The following is a 20,315-nucleotide window of genomic DNA, read 5'->3' on the forward strand; positions in this document are numbered from 1 at the left end:
ATTTTTCTCCCTGTGCAAACTGCCCAAACCCCTCCAACAGAATTAACAGTGCCGAAAACATGATCAATACGTTATGAATAAGGTTGAGTTCCTTACCTGGTCGGAGAGTGTAAAGGCCTTTCACTATATTTGCCATCGTTGATGGTGTGATCTGAAAAGGCGTGGAATGGGCTTCTAAGAGTAAAGCTGTGGAAAACACTAAAATAATTAGCATTATTATAACTAAAAACTTTCCAAACATATATAACACACCACCAATATATGGCATTCAATACCTGATTTTGAAAACACTTGGTCAAGACTGGTTTTGAGACAGGACATTTGGATGGAGTTAACAGTCTGATATTTATATAGCCTGATACTTGATATACTACTGGAAAAATGAGTTGACCATTCAGCTATTTCAGTCATTAACTTCATAAATATAAATAGTGGAATGTAGAAACGTTATACCTTCATACTTTCTACAGTAACTGTGGTAATTCAGGTTGTCCTGTATTTCTTGTCATCAAATAAAAGAAAAACAATAATATGGCTTAATTAAGTGTATCTAGAGACCAAGGCACTTTTTTTTCACTGAAAAAAAACTCAATCATTTTTTGATACAAGAATAAGCTTATAAAATAATGTAGCAATTGTATGGCTGATGAAAACAAAGGTTTAATTTGTTGCTGCATCCAGGACAATGTCTCCCTAGAAATAGATATCAGTGTGCTAAAGAACAAACTGAAATCAATATGTATTTATAGATTTGTACGCGTGTCCAGAAGACACTGTAAAAGCTTTGTCAAATTAATATCATGCAGTTATCTCAGGGAAGATTGTTACAGTGCTTTTTTGCCAAAATCTTAAATCCTGAAAAATAAAAATTCTGACATGAGCCAAATGATAGTTTGTGCTTCCATGCTACAGCATACTGCTGCTCTTCTAGAAGTCAGCTTTGATCCAATTTACTGGATAGTATATTTGTATTTAAATTTATACTATAGCAATATCAAACAAACTATAGACACAAAAAAGAATGAAACCTAAAATATAACCTAAAATCTGATTAAAAAGTTTATATAACTCAGTCTCTGCCTTGTACGTCTTAACTACAAGGCAAGTATTCGTAACATTTATTCTGAAACCCACAGACATATTAATATGCTAACTTTACTTTGGCTCTGCTTTTCTAGATCTCTTGCCGAGTATTTTAAGCCAGAAAAGTGCCCGATTAAGATGTGAATAATTCAAAGTCTTCAAAGTGCACAGATAGATTAAAACTCCCCGTACAAATTAAGTTAGTTACAATAAGATGAGGCAGAATGCTCAAAACGTATCACACTCAGTACCCCACAGTTTGTCTTGATGAAGTATCTGATTGCTTCAGTAATTATTGGCTTATCGGTCAAATCATCACCAATGCAGCCAATCATTACAATCTCTCTAAGCTGTTGTACATAACAGCTAAAATCATGTAATGTTATTCACAGTCACATTTGTGCTATGCAGCACATCCAATTATTCCAAGCCTCCCATATAAAAACGTATCAGGCAGCTATTTTCTCATAGTGATTAACAGCCAGGCATTACCCAGGAAGGCTTTAATTTCAATACATTTATAACAGTTTAAGTTTTGTTATCAGTCTTTTAGATTTCTTTAATCCAGGAAGTCTTCATTTTAATTGGAGGTTGCTACAAGCTGGAGAAACTCACTGCAATTATTTTAAATGGAAGTCATGTGTCTTTTTGAAAATGCAGGAAGCTGAAACAGCTTTTAAAATGGAATAAAACAATCAAAACAAATAAGAGCACAGAAGTGTTGAGTACTTAAATGTGGTAAAAATCTCTAAGAAAGGCTTTACACAGCCAAAGCACAATTTGGAACAGAGACTTTGTCACACGTATTCGTTGGCTGTTAAGAGATAAGACATAAAAATCTGGGGGATGTATTACTGACTGCAAAAACCACAGAAGAAAATGAACAAATCCACAATTACAGATTAAAGATATTTTGCTCTCAGCACTTTCTGCAATTGTTAAAAGGTTCTGTCGCTTACTTAAGGTCACCCTAATTCTAATTTTATCCCACATGCCTAGAGAAAACTTGTGTTTCTGATTTACAGCTGAAGAAGCCATCAGCTTGCACAATTCCTTATATTTGCTCTCAAAATAAAAGGGGACTTCTGTACAAATGCCAGGCTTGTTTCAGGATGTGCATATGTATCACCTTAAATCATCAGCTTAAGAACATACAGTACACATGAAATATATGGGGTTGATTTTTTCCTGTAAGCATGAATAATTATGCAATTTGTTATTTTTCTGTTTTATATTTAGCATTTATTTCTGAGAATCTATAGAATTTTGTGTTCGCTTTCAGATTATAGTGTTTTGTATCGATCAAAAGCAAAGAAAAATCCCAATACATTATGATTTCATATTGCAACAATAAAATGTGAAAAAGTCCAAGGGCGTGAAACGTTTTGCTAGCCACTGTAAATATATTGCACCAGGCATTTCTTGGGTTTCTTTTTATTTTTTATTGTAATACTTGATATATTTCAGTGTAATCATATAAATTTGGTTTGACATTGCTAGTTGCAGAAAGCAGGAAGAACTGTGATAGAAGCCATTGAAAATACCCACAACACAATCTGCTTGGACACACACTATGCACACTCCTGCAGAAAACTAGTTTCAAAGGTATACCCATATTTCTTTTATTATCAAAAAATCAATTTCCTTTATTGCAGCAAACTGACAATGAGCTACAATACAACAGTAATCCATCTTATAAACTATAAATCAGGTAGACTTGTGGTGCTACAACTTTCATTTGCCTTTTATTTCAATTAACTTTTGAGTCAGAAGATGAAGTACTGCTGCTTTGTTGCTTTTTATTTTTTCCCCACCAAGGGAAATGCAAAAGTGGTAGAATTGTTTGTGACCCTCATAATATGGATAGAATATTAGACTTATCAGGCAAATAAATTTATGTGATAAAACAAATTTACATATCATTCAAATGTTTTTGAAATCATGCACGCACTAACTGGGAAAGGGAACATTTGTTTTTCACTGTAATCCCCAAAGAGTTAATGGTTTCCTCTGTTATATTTGGTTAATTTAAAATTTTTGCTATCCAAGGCATTTTTTAAAGAATGAACTGATGAAGAAACATGACTACACAACTCCCTTTACAAAAAAAACGCATGGCTTAGATACACATTTTAGGCTGTAATACATGATACTATCACATATCATGTGCAGTTATAAAATATCCATGTCCTGTAATTAAATTTTTAACAATAACAGGCATTCAAAAATAAGAGACTTGTAAAGACAGAAGGAAAAATGGCTGCAGCAAAAGTACAGAGAAAACCTGGAGGAAATTTGTTAAAGTCTGCGAAAGACTTGGGAGCTGGTTGGAGATTCATCTTCCAGTAGGATAATGACCCAACACATACAGCCAAAGCAACACTGGAGTGGTTTAAAAAGAGAAAAGTTCATATTCTAGAGTGACACAGTTAAAGACAAGACTTATGTCCAAATGTGCAAAGGTAGTAGAAACCAATACAATGTAAAAGAAGTCCGGGGGGGGGGGGGGGATAATTTTTATAGCCTCTGTAGCACCCCGTAGCAATAGCACTGCGAGGCAGCAAAGATGATCACTGTACCATCTTCTTGTATATATTTATATGCAAATTAAATAGGCCACTTCTTAAAATACAGTACTCCTCAGAACCTACTGTCAGAAAGTATACAGGGAGAACCAATTAAAAAGATATTTCAAGCTGGCATCCACCTGTTCTCATGCACTGTAAGATTTAGAAGTCTTTCAGGTTCAATTTATCCTAGAATAATTAAGCAGATGTTGCACTGCAGTACAGACTAGAGAAATCCAACTTGAAAAATATGAAGCTTTGAAAATGCAGACAATACTCAACATACTTTACAAAATTATTTTAGAATCTTTTTAAACTTTTCTTGTTTTTGATTTTTCTTTAAAATGAAATCAAAAGGGCTTAATGATAAAAAAGGACACTTCCAGTAATTAAGAATTACTCATTATTAAGTACATGAAATTGTTGGCCACTTAACTGTTTTAAATCTATTTTGCAAGTAAATTCAGTTCTACAACAAAGTACTTATTCAAGCATAGTTTTTAACCTTTCAGAACAGATGTACACTTCCTAGAACTTTTAAGCAAAGCAGTGACGTTTTTGCTGTCAACTATTTATGTTCACTGGTGTATATAAAAGTGTCAAAGCTAAATTCACAGAACATTAAGCACATTAAAGACAAAGATGCATCATATAAAGTATTTCTGACCCGCTGTAATAAGAGTGAATCATTCTACTTCCAAAAAGTCTGACTTTTCATTAAACATTTTGTCAATGTGATGGCTCATTAGAAGTTCAATGATGTGAATTCCTGATAAAGCAGCAGGTTATGTACTGTCAGCTCTAAATAATGTGTTAATCTAATGCAAACCCTGTATTGCATATCTCAAGTACACTGTACTTATTTGTCTACACAGATGAAAGCTTTCATTTCGAAATTACTTGACATTTCCAAGGGGATAATACCATTTGATTTGCCAATTGTACAGTACAGAGATTACAGGTTCAAATCCAAACTATGACACTTCCAGCTATGACTGGGAGTCCCTAGTAGCAATACAACAAAACTGGTGCTCAGATCTACCTTGGGGGACCCCTGCTTCTGGTCAGACAGCTTTGAGGTTTGAGCTGAAACTAGGTGTAGAAAAAAAAGATAAAAAAGGGAAACTACATGTTAGACTTGGATAATGTTGTTTGACACTGGTAATCTATTACCTCATTTTCACCACAAGTACATCTTTGTCATGCCCAGGCAATCACTATATTGGTGCACTGTATGCACATAAGGAGATCACATTTTAGTGTATTCCTGAGTCCTTAACAATAATCAAATTGTGCCGTGTTGTTAGAATACACACTAACATACTGTACAAATGCATCCTTAGTTCAGTAATTAGGAATCAAGGATGGAGGACCAGAGATCAAATTTATGAATGTGAAATACTGCCATCTAGTGATTCATGGGATGCTTTGGCTACACAAGTACGCTGACCTTCTGGTGCATCCATGGATGCTGAAGCAGGTACTGTATGGCTCAGTCCCTCAGTGGATGTCTCAATATTTGGAATGGCTAGTTTGATAAACTGTAGTTCATGTTTGATTTTTGGTTTGCTCTGATTTCCCATTTAATACTCATCCACTGTTCATAAGATCTGCTGAATGAATACCTTATTCACGTTAAAGATCTGGCTCGGACAATAGTCCATGAAGTATTAATGTGCAACTTATCAATAAAGGTGAATATGGAACCAAACTGGACATCTTTATTACCACAGCCCCACAATTAATAACAGCAGAATAACAGATATGAGATTAAGACACTATTACTAAGGTAACAGGAACTGTTAGGGATATGGACTTGTAACTGGATGTTTATGTATTCAGATTTTAGGTGATTTTAGGTGAAACTGCTGCTGAACTCAGAAGTATGGGTATGTGTTACGTCAATGTAATACATTCATACGCCAGGGCTATAAATAAGTTATACATTTAAAAAATAAAAAGGACCAGCATAATCTCTGCAGTTTGAAAATTCTGTGTATTTTAAAGTGCTTGTTTATTAATTTAATGGCTTGCAAGTAGGCTCACATCCAAATTTATGGAAAAAACCTTTCAGAACAGAGCCCATTGACATTTTGTTTTTAATGTAGTCTGTATATCCACTATTCCTATTCTACCGGTGAGTGCCTTAAAATAAACACAAAACACGCTTTCCTTAATTTCACTCAGTGTTGTATAGATAAAAACACAATTTCTTTTTAGCACATCATTTAACTGGCATGGTACCAGTATTCTAACAATGATTTAAAAAAAATCAAATTCCAACCAAGAATAAAACAACACTTGAAAAGCAATATGGGGTCTCAGATTTATCAGATTCACACATGAACTAGTGTAACATGATTATTGTCAGTGATACAGATCAAGAACAGCTCCAAAGCGCATTCACATCAGATGGGTCTATATGCTTCTCTTTACTATACTGCTTACAATACATCAAGGTGACAGGTACAGGTGTGTGCTGAGTCTTGGCTGTGCATTGTTCAACCTAAAGAACCTAAAACAGAAAGATATCAAATTACTTTGCTTCAAGAAAATACCTCAGGCGTCTGTGCCACCACTTCCTGCCTTTCATATCAACAGCATAGGTCTTCAACATGTCAGTCTTATCTTTACATCCTGGATGGATCAGTTATCATTTTGTTACAGTCCAGCCAGACAACAGACCTATCTTTTGTTCTTGTCCCATTGTACAATTTCAGAAGGATAGCGAGTGGTTGACAGTAATATGACAATATGCTTGTCCTTGTCATCTGACACAGGAGATTCTATCAAATTAAATTGAGTAATCATTTTCATTTCTCTCCAATTCCACTTTGGCAAAACCTTTCTTATTACCCTTCTCAATTCCACATCTGTACTATCCCACAGAAAATACAAAGATGTCACTACCTATCCTTCCTAGATTATATTAAATGACTTCATCATTTGTGCTAGTATTATAATCTAAAAGTCACAGATATAACTGTTCATGTAAGCTCAAGTCCAGTTTTTATACCCTCACTTCACTTGTGTTTCAAGCATGTACTGCTTAAGTGACGTCTTTACTTTGACAACTGTTTTGCCAATTTATTTTTCGTTTTTCAATTAAATCTCTCAACCTGTAAGGCTTGTCATTGTTTGATTCTCTTAGACATGACTTGAGTATTCTCATAAATCTTCTTCTTCTTTTTCACAGCCTTAGTCCCAGACTGTCCTGGGGTCAGCTGCTTTGGTTGCTCTTCTCCATTTGTCTCTGTCGAGCACATCTTCCTCACTCACTTCACATACCTCCATATCTTTTCTCACACAATCTATCCATCTCTTTCTAGGCCTGCCTCTTCCTCTGTTACCTTCCACCTCAAATTCTGAGTATATGAATATGAGTATTCTCATAAATGATTATATATAAGGACGTCATCTCACTCCCACTGAGTACCATCAATGGCATTGAAATGCTTTATGCATTTCTTTTTTAGTTTGCTGAAATTGCTTGACAGGCACACAGATTGCTTCGAAATTCTCTAACACCTCATTAAAAAAATCATATGAAAAATCCACTGGGTTTTCCACACTGTCTACATCTATTTGACCAACAGGGTCTTCATAGTCTGGTTCAATTACAGTGGGCTTCCAACTTCCTTTGCACTGGCAATTCTTAGATGTTTTACTTTCCATTTCTTCACCATCCACTGTTTAATTTTTAGATATGTCACAGTCTGAGCTTTCTGACTCAGGGCCCTGGTGTGGAGTAGTGATTATACAGTACATCTACACTCTGGATCAGATGGAGGTTAATTTACTCCATTGTATGTCCTACAGCATAAATGGGTGCTCCCCAGGATACCAATGTAAATGACACCCCACTGCATTCACTTAGTTTATGAGATGTTCACAATTGACTTACATGGTGAAACAAAGTTTTTTTTTTAAATAAATAGTGTGCACGGTGCCTGGATAACTCTGTTTGCACGTTAAACAGACTGCTGGGACGGAGACTGATAGAGTGGTATTAGAAAAGTATTGTTTAACGCAATGCCTTGAAATAATAGCACCACCTTTTTTCCCCCCAGTGTTTGATACACCACTACAAGTGTATGATTGAGAGTGGCAGCAAGTCCCCCTGTCCTGGAGTCAGCCATTTTGGTAGTGCTTGAAGCAGGCAAGCAATACCTTGTATATATTTGTCAGGGATCCAAGCTGTTGGCAAGCCATAGCCATTAAGCAGTATTTATTTTCTCCTACAATAAATACAGTGTCACTCCCCCTTGTGGGCTTAGCAACCCTGTTTATTCCTTGAGCAACAGCTTCTGCTCCTTCTGAGGAACTCACAGCACTCGTAAATAAAACAACACTTGATCTTTTCTAATTGACAATGGTTGTAATGGAATCCACGGATTTGAAAGGCACAGGATCAAAGGGAATCAAAAAGTGCAGTGCACTGGGATATAAATGTTAGAAGGATAAAAGAATGTTTTTCAGCTTTCAAAAACTACAATTTCACTCATTTTTTTGCACATTTCTAAGAGGACCTTGGCATAAACACCAAGGAGAAAATACAAAAAAAAGTAACCTGTTAAGTACTCCTGTGAACCTTGTCAATGGTCTTTTAGCATTATACTGTAGTTAAGTCAGGTTGTCGATCCCGTACCTCTGCTTTATCAACTTGGAAGCTGAAGATCAGGAGAGGAGAGATGTGGCATAGTTATATAAGCAGCATTATTTTAAAATGTGCTTTTTTCATCAAACATTAAATTAATACAACTGAATAAACCAAGACTAAAAACTTGTAAATTAAAAGCTTTGTGATGTATTATGTGTCAAAAATCTGATGTCTGATGAAGAGTTCAGTGAGCTTGATGAGAGACACATTCAGTCCCAGTGTCTACGAGTGGGTGTTTTTATCCTGATCTCTGCACTGGTTATTCACTTCACGATTCATGTCTGTTCTTAAAGCAACAGAACATTGTGTTGCTCTATCATACATTATTTTTGACATTAATAAAAAGCAATGAATTGTACTTTCCTCCTTCATGCACACCCACTCCAAGTTTCCCATTAGACCATTAATAAAATCTAGCCAGGGCTGTGTGCGTTTTACAAAAGAGGCACAATTACCTAAAAATATGGAAGGAAAGAATAAAAAAAAACATCCAGAGTAGAGCATTACACATTTTTAGAAAAGCAGTAGTCTACAAATGTACTGTAGGAAAATATAATTCACCGCAGTATAAGAATTCCCATGTGACATATCCTAAAATCAAGAGCCTATTAAAAGAAAGTTACATTGCTTATTATTCCAATATCAGGTACTAATTCTTTTAATGGTAGTTTTTTAATTCTTCAGAACTGGTCCAAAAGTAATGGCAATTCCTTTAATACCAAATCCTGTAAAAGCTACAGATCTTTGGTATTTTGTAATAGTGCTATCCATATTGCATGAAGGACCATGACCCTAAAATTTAAAAGGCTTTAAACTACATTTTACATATACTGTAATGTCTTGCAACATGATTCTACTGTAGGTCTGTATCTCAACCTTAAAATACCTTACCCCAAACCTATGTAAAATGTCAGAAAACAACAAATCGTAAGGAATACAGATTAGATTAGATCACTTTATTAGCCATATACAATTTCTTGCATTAGGAATTTGTCTTTTCGCATACCATGAGACACACAAGCACATAGACAGGGAGAGAAGCTTGGGGTCAGAGCACAGGGTCAGCCATTTATACGGCGCCCCTGGAGCAGTTGGGATTAAGGGCCTTGCTCAGGGGCCCAATAGAGTCAGATTCCTCTGCCGGCCGCGGGATTTGAACCGGCAACCTTCCAGCCACAGGCGCAGATCCTTTGCCTCTGTGCCACCACTCCGCCCAAATACAAAACTACTAGACATCAAATAATTGTACACCTTGTCCTTTACCATTTCTTCCTAAACACCGGCATCTTAGCCAGTGTGAAAACAAGAACTGTTACCTGAAACAATAACTGAACAATGCAATTCAGATGCTGTTTGTTTTTTCATCAAAAGTGCACAAGCATGTTACAAATGAGAAGGTGTAGAATTTTAATACAATTCCATTCCTGACAAAAGCTGATTTTAAAAAGACATTGGCAGTATTGTTGCATGAAACAAATAATGGAGGCCTAAAAAGCAGTATAAAAACTCCTGACATTTCTCTCTTGAGCTTAGAGACAGCAATTTGGACAAAGATCAATACTACAAGCAAGAGAAAAGAAGAAACAGTGAAAGAATAGTGGAGAAGCAATATTCCCACTTTCTTTAACATATGAAAACTAAAGTACACCCACTCATTTAATTGACTCATAACAATAATCATCCTTTATGAATGAGCACCAGTATATCAATCTGAATCAACAATAAAAAAGAAAAAGGAAAAAAAAGAGTACAAAGTGCCTTATAAAATACTACAGTTTTTCCTTCTAATATTTGGACTAACATAGAAATAACTGCAGCATTTGTAACAAATGAACCTCGGATAAACAGCAGGTTACTTCTAATAGTAATTACTGCATAAATAGGTCAGATCAGTCTGCAAAGGAACTATTACTCGTTCCATTTTTGCATGGAAAAATTCTGTACCTATTCTTGATCTGTGCTTTAAATGCAAAGAAAGCAAAAAAACAGCACATATAAAGAGAAGTCAGAAATACTGTATAAAACAATGTAAAGACTGGGAATTGAATTAAGACACATATACCCAAAAATTAAAACTAAAAACAATGCTATTAGTTCTAATATTTGTTGCCTTTTTAATGCCTCTCAGTACATTACATAATGTCAATAATGGTATATTAGAATATGTATTAAACCATCATTGACTTTAGAGGATGTCCATGTGCAGAAACAAGATCATTAAGGGGATTCTGAAAGGCATGACCACCGAAGACTTCCTTCCAGAGATAACTAATTTTGGCAAGAAGCTCCCATGGGGTGAAGGCACTACTGGTTAAAACAGGATGTGTTCAAACACAGGAGGGGTCCCTTGACTTGATACATAATGGCAATCCTTCAAGGTGAACTGCAATGCTATTTGTATATTTCGGGGTTAAAAAGAATTAGCATTGATGAGTGCAGAGAGGTGTGAAAATTCTGACTTCACACCTCTTGATTGGCCTCTCTTTCTGTCCCCTGCTCCCGCCTCTCACTCCTCCTCCCTCCCAACCTTTGTTCTCCCGCTACTTTACCTTTGCCTACTGCCCTGTCTCTCTCACACCTGAAGAAGGCTCCACGGCCAAAACGTGTTCTCTTTCTTCTTTTTTTCAGCATGGAATAAACCTATTACTTATTCCTTTGCAGCCTATGCATGCTGACGCAGCTACCCACCTGAACAAAGAAAGTACCTCTCTTAGAGAAACTTTATTTCCTGGACACTCCATTCAAAGCGCTTTACAGGTAATGGGGACTCCCCTCCACAAGCACCAATGTGCAGCATCCACCTGGATGATGTGGTGGCAGCCATAGTGCGCCAGAACGCTCACCACACATCAGCTATCAGTGGAGAGGAGAGCAGAATAATGAAGCCAATTCATAGATGGGGATTATTATTAGATCAAGATTGGTAAGGACCAATGGGAAATTTGCAGGGTAAACCCCTTTTAAACCCCGTTTCTTTTCGAGAAACGCCCTGGGATTTTTAATAACCACAGAGAGTCAGGACCTCGGTTTTATGTCTCATCCGAAGGACGGTGCCTGTTTACGGTATAGTGTCCCCGTCACTATACTGGGGCATTAGGACCCACATGGACCGCATGAGCGCCCCCTGCTGGCCCCACTAACACCGCTTCCAGCAGCAACCTTAGTTTTTCCCAGGAGGTACTGTCTCCCATCCAGGTACTGGCCAGACTCACACCTGCTTAGCTTCAGTGGAATGCCAGTTGTGAGTGTCAGGGTGATATGGCTGCTGTACTGAACCTCCATTTGCACATTTGCACATTTTTCTATTTTCATATAGAAAATTAATTAAAAACAGGCATCAGTGTTGCCTGATATATTGATTATTTGCTTATTTTGACAACCACGCCCACATGAGGAAAAATTCTCGTCTAACAGGAGTATGGGGTTCAGATAAGAAAAACATAACTTAGAACCAAGTACCACCTGTTCTACAACATTCATCTGGAAAATTATTTACCGCTGGTGTGAACACCATTCAGAAGTTTGTCTGAACATAGTACTTGGATCTGTTCTTTAAATAGGTAAGCCTATATTTTGTCTGGAAAACAAAACTATGACCTCAAAGCTGCCAGCATATCATACAGCGTGATGCACTTTGAGAGACTACAGGAACAAAGATCTGGCCATCCCAACATTTTTTGATCACTTCTCTTTTGAATTTTTTCAGTGATTTTTTAGTGATTTCTTAATTTATTTTTTAAGAGCTCTGAAGATCTGTCAGGTAAGAATGCTGGTAAGACAGCAAAGCCGGTGGCAAGAAACTTGTGAGATCTGTGCAAATACTGTGTCTGAAATAAGTGCATCTAGTACCAATGTCTATGACTATCACCTGTACCTCACAAGAAACATTACAAATCTCCACAAATTCAGTTTAATTTAGAATGGAAGCAGATGACCTTCAAAGTACCATTCTACACTTTAACCAATAATTCAATGGATGATAACTGAAGAGCAATCCTTCAATATCACCCTATCCAATGCAGGGAACCTTTAAGAAGCAAACTATCCATTTTCTGAGCCCATCCCTTCAGAACAAAATGCATTTTGAGGAGGGGGGGGGGGGGTCTATGTTCCTCCTAAGGTATTAGTTTTTCTTTTCATGACCATACAGAATCTATTTTTAACAGGAAAGAAGGGGGGCACAGATGTTTTCTTTTTGAGAAAAGACTCCACTCCATTCTTAAACAGCCATTTCTGTGCTGCTGCTACTACTTCTACACTCCCTCAATAATAATAACCTAGTCATTGTGTTCATAAAAATATATAAGAAAAGCACAGCAATGTTGTGGAAATCTATCTGTATGAATTAATACATAGTTTTATATTGCCTTACCTCTACAAAATAAACCACTGCTTCAGTGTACTTACGCATTAAGGTGCACACATGCTTTTCTGCAACATGATCTGTAAACAGCTTGATGAGATCATCTTTCAGGTCTCTGTTCAGTTTTGTTTCAATGTAAAACTTGTTCTGGAAAGCAAAAGGAAAATGGTGTTTGAAATCTGCATAAATGCACTTTCCCTTGTGCTCAGAGCAGTTTTGTTTTTCTCCTGCAAGTAGTCTTGGTTAGTTTAATAGTTTGAAGTATTTAAAAGGGGGTGTTAATAGTTATAGAGGTTAAATAAGAGTCAAATATTAGTAGGTCTTGGCTATTGCAAGTACGACCAATTTATGACTGTTAAATAACCCCTCCATGCACACACCACCAGGCTTAGAGCACTGAGCAAGGTCACATTTTCTGTGAACAAGGCCTGTGGTAGTTTCAGGGATGTTACTAAGGTCACAAGAATTTTATAAGAAAGGTGTTCAAAAAGGCAATTAAATCATTTATTAAGGAACATTTCAACGCCAAATAGTGCTCAGAAAGCAAAAACATTGCAGTTGTGTAACAGGACAGAGAAGACCAATAAGATGAAGTAATGGAAACAGGTGAGTATTAAACATGTATTTGTGCAGTTAAGTGTGTAAGGATGTTTGTGCAGACTATGCTAGAACTCATGAGGGGCCCTGAGATGAATAAAGTTTCTAGACAGAAGACTACGACAGATTGCCCCTCATTCTTCACTCATATTTTTTTTAAACATAGCTCTGACTTTGGCGAAAACATTTAACATATAACATATTTATAACATTTAAATTACCAAGAAGACTCTCTAATGTACTCTACTGCTACTGTATCTCAATACATACAGTATATGAAACGTATCTAAGCCCCTAGTGAAGTTTACTAAGAGTTCATATGTGGAAAAAAAAGCTTGGACCCCATTCTTATGGTGTGTTTACAATGTGAAACAGTATTAGTTTAAAATCCTCAAACATAGAGACTTTGAAACAGTCAGGTTTTTTTTTCTTTCCCAGATTTATTTTGTTTGATTAATAGTAGCAAAGATAATGTTAGTGTATATTACAGACAGTGCCTATAGAAAGTCTACACCCCCTTTGACCTTTTTAAATTTTTTCCCACATGCATTCAATTATATTCTGGTTATTATTTTTAATTAATTCAATAAAATATCTGGATTTTCTTTCACTTTGACATTACAGAGTACTTTCTTAGTTAAATACATCATGGTAACACAATAAAATGTGAAAAAGTCAAAGAGGGGTGTAGACTTTCTATAGGCATTGTATGTATATGGTTTGTTGTATTTATGGAAAACCTAATAAAGGATTTTCCCAAATCAAAACTGTAGGAAACAAATTGCTGTATTATAAAACGTATCAACCTAAGCAAAATCAAGCTTGTGTATGACCAGAGAAATAGAAGTCATTATAGTCTACAGCTGAATAAAGCTAATTGGACACATGATTTGGGCATACACCGTATAAACTGGCTTATAAGACCTGTCCTGATTAAATGAAAAACTGATTTATGACTTTAAATGACTGAAGATTCATTACTGTTATTATGGAAAGATCATAGGAATGTTTATGTGCTCAATCAAAAAAAAAAGTCCCTGGACTTTTACCTCTCAAAGGTCAAATGCAAAATCAAACTAAGTGAGTGCAGACAGGGTCAAGGTTACTATGGAACACATAGGAAACCATACATGATCTATCACAATACACAAAACATCCTTATTTGTGACCTATGATCTCTTTTAAAGGTCAAACACACACCTATGCTTAAACAAAAACAGCATATGTTGGATGGGCCACTGATGATTGCTGCTTACAGATTTATTTCTGTCTATCCATTTCAAATGTGCAGCACTACTTTAAGTATATGCTGACAGTCCCTAGAATCAATAAGATAAGATAAGATCACTTTATTAGTCATATATAATTTATTGCATTAGTAATTTGTCTTTTTGCATACCCCAGCTTGCTCTCCATGAGACACACAGGCACATAGATGGGGAGAGAAAAGCTTGGGGTCAGAGTGCAGGGTCAGCCATTTATACGGCGCCCCTGGGGTTAAGGGCGTTGCTCAGGGGCCCAACGGAGAAGGATTCCTCTGCCGGCCGTGGGATACAAACCGGCAACCTTCCAGCCACAGGCACAGATCCTTAGCCACAGAGCCACCGCTCCACCTCGGAGTTAACCAATTTACTCAGTGTATTCTTACTCATTGGGATTTCACTTTGGTGATGCAGTATAACTGATGTTCAGCAGGCTGGCAGCTGGCCTAGCATAAGCAAACTGCAAATGTCAGGACAGAATAAGAGAACTCATTGAAAAATACGGATCTTAGTAGATGGAGGATACAAAGAAAGGTACCCCTGTTTTGCCATATTTCAAACATCAGGGAAGTTATCTTTCTAAAGCTTGACTTAAAGAGTACTTAGGTTTAAAGATTTAATGAAAAAATAACTTCCTTCATTTCAAGTGAATAACAGCACTTACTGCTCTTATTTTGTATTTAAATAGGGATGATAGTCATCAATAAATCAGTGAGTTAGTATGTATAAAATAAATGCCATGTGTTAACGTTCTGGGGTGTCACCTACAGTATATAAGATTATGCACCTATTATATCTCAGTTCATACCTTTGAAAAAACTAAAACCCACTAGAACTTGCATTCTTCAATTAATGTATCCACTACCTCTTTAATGATTTATCAATCTGGTCCAACTTTTTCAATTCATTTTTAAGTATTTTAAGTAGTTGTAATTTGCTTACATAAGACATAAACGCAGGATTACTCTGTTCTGGCTTGCCATGCTGATTTTGAGGTGTAAAAATTCAACACAGATACATCTGAAATGTGGTCAAACAAATAACTGATTTATCATACTGTAATACTTTTTAAATTGGTATAATTAAAAGCAAGAAAGCATTTTTGAACTTTGCTTTCCCCATATTGCAACATATCTCCACATAATACATGAAGACAAGGTAATCCTATGGGCTAACGGATTTCTGGGTTAACTCCCCAAAGGTAAAATATTCTAACTCTACTATCGCAGTATGAGAGAGCTGTTCAGAAGAAGCACGTTTTGAATTTTTATCATGCTAATTTCAAAAGATAAGTGTTATCATTGGCCTTCACTCTCCATAAATATAGATCTCTGCAAAACCTTATCTAAATATAAAAAGAAAATAAATCTCTCCTTGCTGGCTCATACATTCTTCATCTCCTCATAAAACATCAACAAAAAGTTCAAAATCTTAAGTTGCTGTTGTATTTGATGATAACTAGTACTGTGCTGCAAGGAATTATAGCAGAGCATTATCAGCAGTCTAATTCACATAATATATATGATGATGTATAAAACCTGACATCAAATTGCATGAGACAAGAGTGTCAAAGATGAAACTGCACAAATAAAATTATAAATATACAATTTTCCAACATGCCCATATTGTATGTTAAATTTAGTTAATAACATGGCAAGCGGGGCATTAAGTAAAACAGCATACATCAATAATGTTTTATTATTATTAATTTAAGTAAGAATCATGAACATTTAGACCATAGGCTTTTGGGTACAACATATGCTAGATTTGAGAATCAGGCCATTATCAATATTTTAAATTAATGGTGAAAATTCAGAGTTTGTGTAATCCTTTTTCCTCACCTTGTCTGGTCTTTCTCTTGTATGGGAGAACTGTTTCCATGGTGATCCACACTTAGAATATTGTTTGTACAAAAAAGCTACTGCTATTCATATTAAACTTTGATTATGCTGTCATTAATTAGCTCACTACAGAAATTCAGTGTGCTACTCTAATTCAGCAAAAGCACATGAAAGTAAACCCATAACAATCACAGCACGACCACTACCACCAGAAAAATGCAGCAAAATCTGAAATACTCCAGAAGTGTTCAATATCTGCATCTAACAATGAAACTAAAGGGCTGTGAACCAGAAAGTCTCTCTTAATATGCATTATGAGAGTATTAAAGTAAATATAAAGGTCAATTATGAGGTTAACAAGTTACTTTCTCATAATAACCTCCTTTGAAAACTTAAATCATATTTATATAAATATTTCTGTAAAATATATATGAGGTAGTTTCCTGGAAAATTAATACAGTATGATATTTTCATAAATACATTTTCAGATTTCATATAAGTCATAAATTAGCATTGTGAGGATGAATTTTAAAGAGTGCCTGCTGCGAACCAATCTAATAACTCCATTAATAGAAAACAGAAAGACATAATGCCTAAGTTAATTTAACATAACTTGCACATTTATCAGAGTCCCAGATTATTCTTTTGCTTTTATTAATTAATGTCCCTATATAACAATTACTGGGTCACTGCCACTGAGATGTACAGAAAGCACTTTTCAAACCTCATATCAATTTTATGACGGAGACAACAAATTATCATTATCATATAAAGCCTACATAACATAAGCCTGCAATTATAAAAGACCTCCTAGATTTTTTGTAACACCCACTGACCTCTTAATAAAGTCCTGCTCGCTAAATCTTGCAAAATAATCCAATACTGAAATGGCATTATACTGTGAAGCATTGACGTGTAAAACTGAGAAAAACAGCTTATAATAAAACAGGATAAAAATGTAAATAAGGCAACGGGAAAAGACACCAATTGGTTTAAGAATAATACAAATTGCTTTCATACTCAATACCCAAGGTAATTTAATTGATTTAAAGCTGTATTAATATAAAAGAGGTTAGAGTGGAGAGATGTGTCAACATGCAGATTCAAAAGGAACACTAAGAGGTTTAATTCCACACCAAGAAATACATCTAAAGAAAAGATAACATTCCATTGTGTTTTGTCTTCCTCGTAAGTGTGTTATTAACGTCTATTCGAACCATTAATGTAAAAGGCCTGCACACATGGGCTACGACACAATATATATTTGATAGACTGAGATCTTCCACAACCAAAAGTTTCAGATGACTTGTAAACACTCTGAGACCCTCATGTCTTTGAACAATACAATCAAGACTTATTTGCAATTTATATGTAATCTTGTGAGATTACATATAACTGTACATGAGATCAACAGCAAAAAAAAAATGGCAACCACATTGTGAATAACTAACCAACAGTAACATCAGTAATAAAAAGGTGACATGTAGAAAATTTCACTGAAGTCTATCAAGAAAGAATCTGGCATTAAAAGGTGCTGCTGGAACTAAGAGCAGAGCATAAGCACATCCATGATATTAAAGGTTTTTCTGTAAAAATACAAAAGATAAATTCAGCAAACAAAACACATATAATTACCTAAACCCACAGAATGAAACCACATTAAATAACTATGAAGGAGTGCTGCATTATGAAGCTTTCAAACATGTGAAATGTCTCCTTATAAGAACCATGACTGTAAATGAAGACACAAAGAGAGAGATACCTGAATATGTCCATTTTATTAATCAGTCTTATGACATGTTAAAAACTTTGATATTTACACTCCTTTGCACCCTCACTGCTCGGGGCTGTAGTCTTCTTTTGTGAAAGAAAATGACTCAATTTGTTCTATTTCCATCAATTTCCCGACAGTTCTCAAATGTCCTGTAGACAAGGCTTCTAATTGGCTGGTGCCAATTAGAAATCCGGGATTCAGCTGTCCCTCTGTCTCTTTCTTAACTGCCAGATGAGAAATGTCAGAGAGGATGTCCAATTAACCTGCCTCAGTCTGGCACTGCACTCACTACAGGGTGCAAATGTCCCACAGCGCTTTAATAAGAAACATTTCTCTTCTTTCTCAAAAACAATATTGTACATCTACAACCTACTTACTGTAGCTATGTCAGGATCATTAATAAAATAATGTCAGCTTGCTAGAGGGAATGTCTCTAAGAATATCAAGGCACTTCCACATCAACCACCAGGTATGAATCTCTTACAGTTGGGATACTTGCACTAAGTTGCAATTCTTTTTTACTAACCAGTTGATTGAACAAGTTTACTACATACTTTAAATGTTTTATTTAATGTCATGGTTAATTTAATGTTCTGAGTAAATTCGATTTCAACTTTCTTGAGCTTTAATTCAATTGCCAGTGCAACGCATTGCAGGTTTCTTAAGCTTCAGAGTTTTGGCTCTCAGATAGGAACCCCGTAACCGCACACAGGAGAGAAGGAGGATGTGTAAGCAGACTCCTCTGCCTCACCCACCTTCCAGCTACCCATCTTTAAACATGACACCGGCATCACAGACAAGTAAAAGAGGGTCACCACCTCTGGAGACACTCTCTGACAGCATCACATAGTCTTGGAGGCATTGTTGCTCTTGCAAAGTGCTCTGGCCAACTATTCCCACCCTCTCCTTGGCAACACTGGTACCAAATATGTACCACCCCTTGGAGAATCCCAGTAAAAACTGGCACAAGACATGACTGAGACTTAAACCTGTGACACCCGGATCACAGAGCCCGATCTCCATCTGTCTAGAGAGTCTGGAGAGCTATAACTCATCCAGGACTCTGCAGCTGCCTTTGCCTTTTCTTTACCATATTTTTTGTATGCTACTCCATTATTCTGGCACCCTCACTATTTTGGCATGCACATGATTCAAAATCTTAATATTTGTTGTCTCAGCCACCCTGATCCCACCTATCTTCAGTCTCTTATCTTCCCTTTAGCCCCCAAATCTGTTCTGCTCCTCTTTTTCCACATTTTCTGTGCCCCTCTCCACTTCCAGAACCCTTTCATTCTACCCTCATACCCCCTCAGTGTCAGCTAGTTAGCTAGCCTTCAGGTCATTTTATTAATTCAGTTTATTTTATATTTTACCTACAAAAACAAAATAGTCCCTTGTACTGAATCAAGGCAAATATGTCATCCTGGATAAGGGCATCTGCAAAAAATGCTCATATTCTCCCCTGGACTCCATGCAAACTGGATTATGGAAAATGGATTTTCTCAGGGAAGATCTTTCTATGCATCTATATTTCTATGCATTACAAAGCTTTAGAAACTTTTTGACAAAATACACATTTTACTGCATGGGTTCATTGAGGATTTTAACCTTGTTTTTTATAACTGCATCTAATAACTGCCTACATTAAAAAACATCTTTCTCACAGCTAAAGAATTATGCATGTAAAACATTTTAGTGGTCGTTCTGAAAGAATAAAGAGTTACAACGGCAATGTACTTAGAAAAAAAATAGTTCCATTCTGCACACAAGGCCATACAAAATGCTAAACCTGGATTACAAACTACTGAAGCAATGAAAGTAGAGCTGACAGAAATATATACCTCTAATACTTATGACTTGCTTCCTGAAGAGTAACTTGCAAAAACAAAGGAATAATCAGGCTGGGTCAAGAAAAAATAAACTGGAAAATACTTTGATACTGCCTGCAGACGGCACCAATGGTTAACCCCACAAAAGAAGACAAAGCTGTATTGCCACAGACTGGAAACTTATTTTACCATTCCGGAACTAATTTTTTAAAAGTTGTCTACTTCACAGTTGTCTACTGTATTTGTGCAACGATTCTGATTTTTTACATACATGAACTATATAACAAACGTAGGAATTCAAACATTTAATCTAACAATAATATAACCTTTGTTTATTTC

The 20,315-nt window shown here is 36.0% G+C and overlaps 1 protein-coding gene across 2 annotated transcripts in view; it reads right to left on the reverse strand.

Annotated features, from left to right (window-relative positions):
* Positions 1–20,315, reverse strand: part of cacul1 (CDK2 associated cullin domain 1) — a 57,916-nt gene that overhangs the window by 14,498 nt on the left and 23,103 nt on the right. Inside the window, exons 5-6 of one of the 2 annotated variants that reach the window (XM_069189090.1) lie at positions 12,718–12,820; positions 97–186 (exon numbers count right to left, since the gene is read on the reverse strand). In XM_069189090.1, coding sequence (XP_069045191.1) covers positions 97–186; positions 12,718–12,820 — 193 coding nt within the window. Of the gene's footprint in view, positions 1–96; positions 199–12,717; positions 12,821–20,315 lie in introns of both variants that reach the window. The other variant, XM_069189089.1, reaches the window with a different exon arrangement.

Source organism: Lepisosteus oculatus, chromosome 4, assembly GCF_040954835.1.
Source record: "Lepisosteus oculatus isolate fLepOcu1 chromosome 4, fLepOcu1.hap2, whole genome shotgun sequence".
Lineage (NCBI taxonomy): Eukaryota > Metazoa > Chordata > Actinopteri > Semionotiformes > Lepisosteidae > Lepisosteus > Lepisosteus oculatus.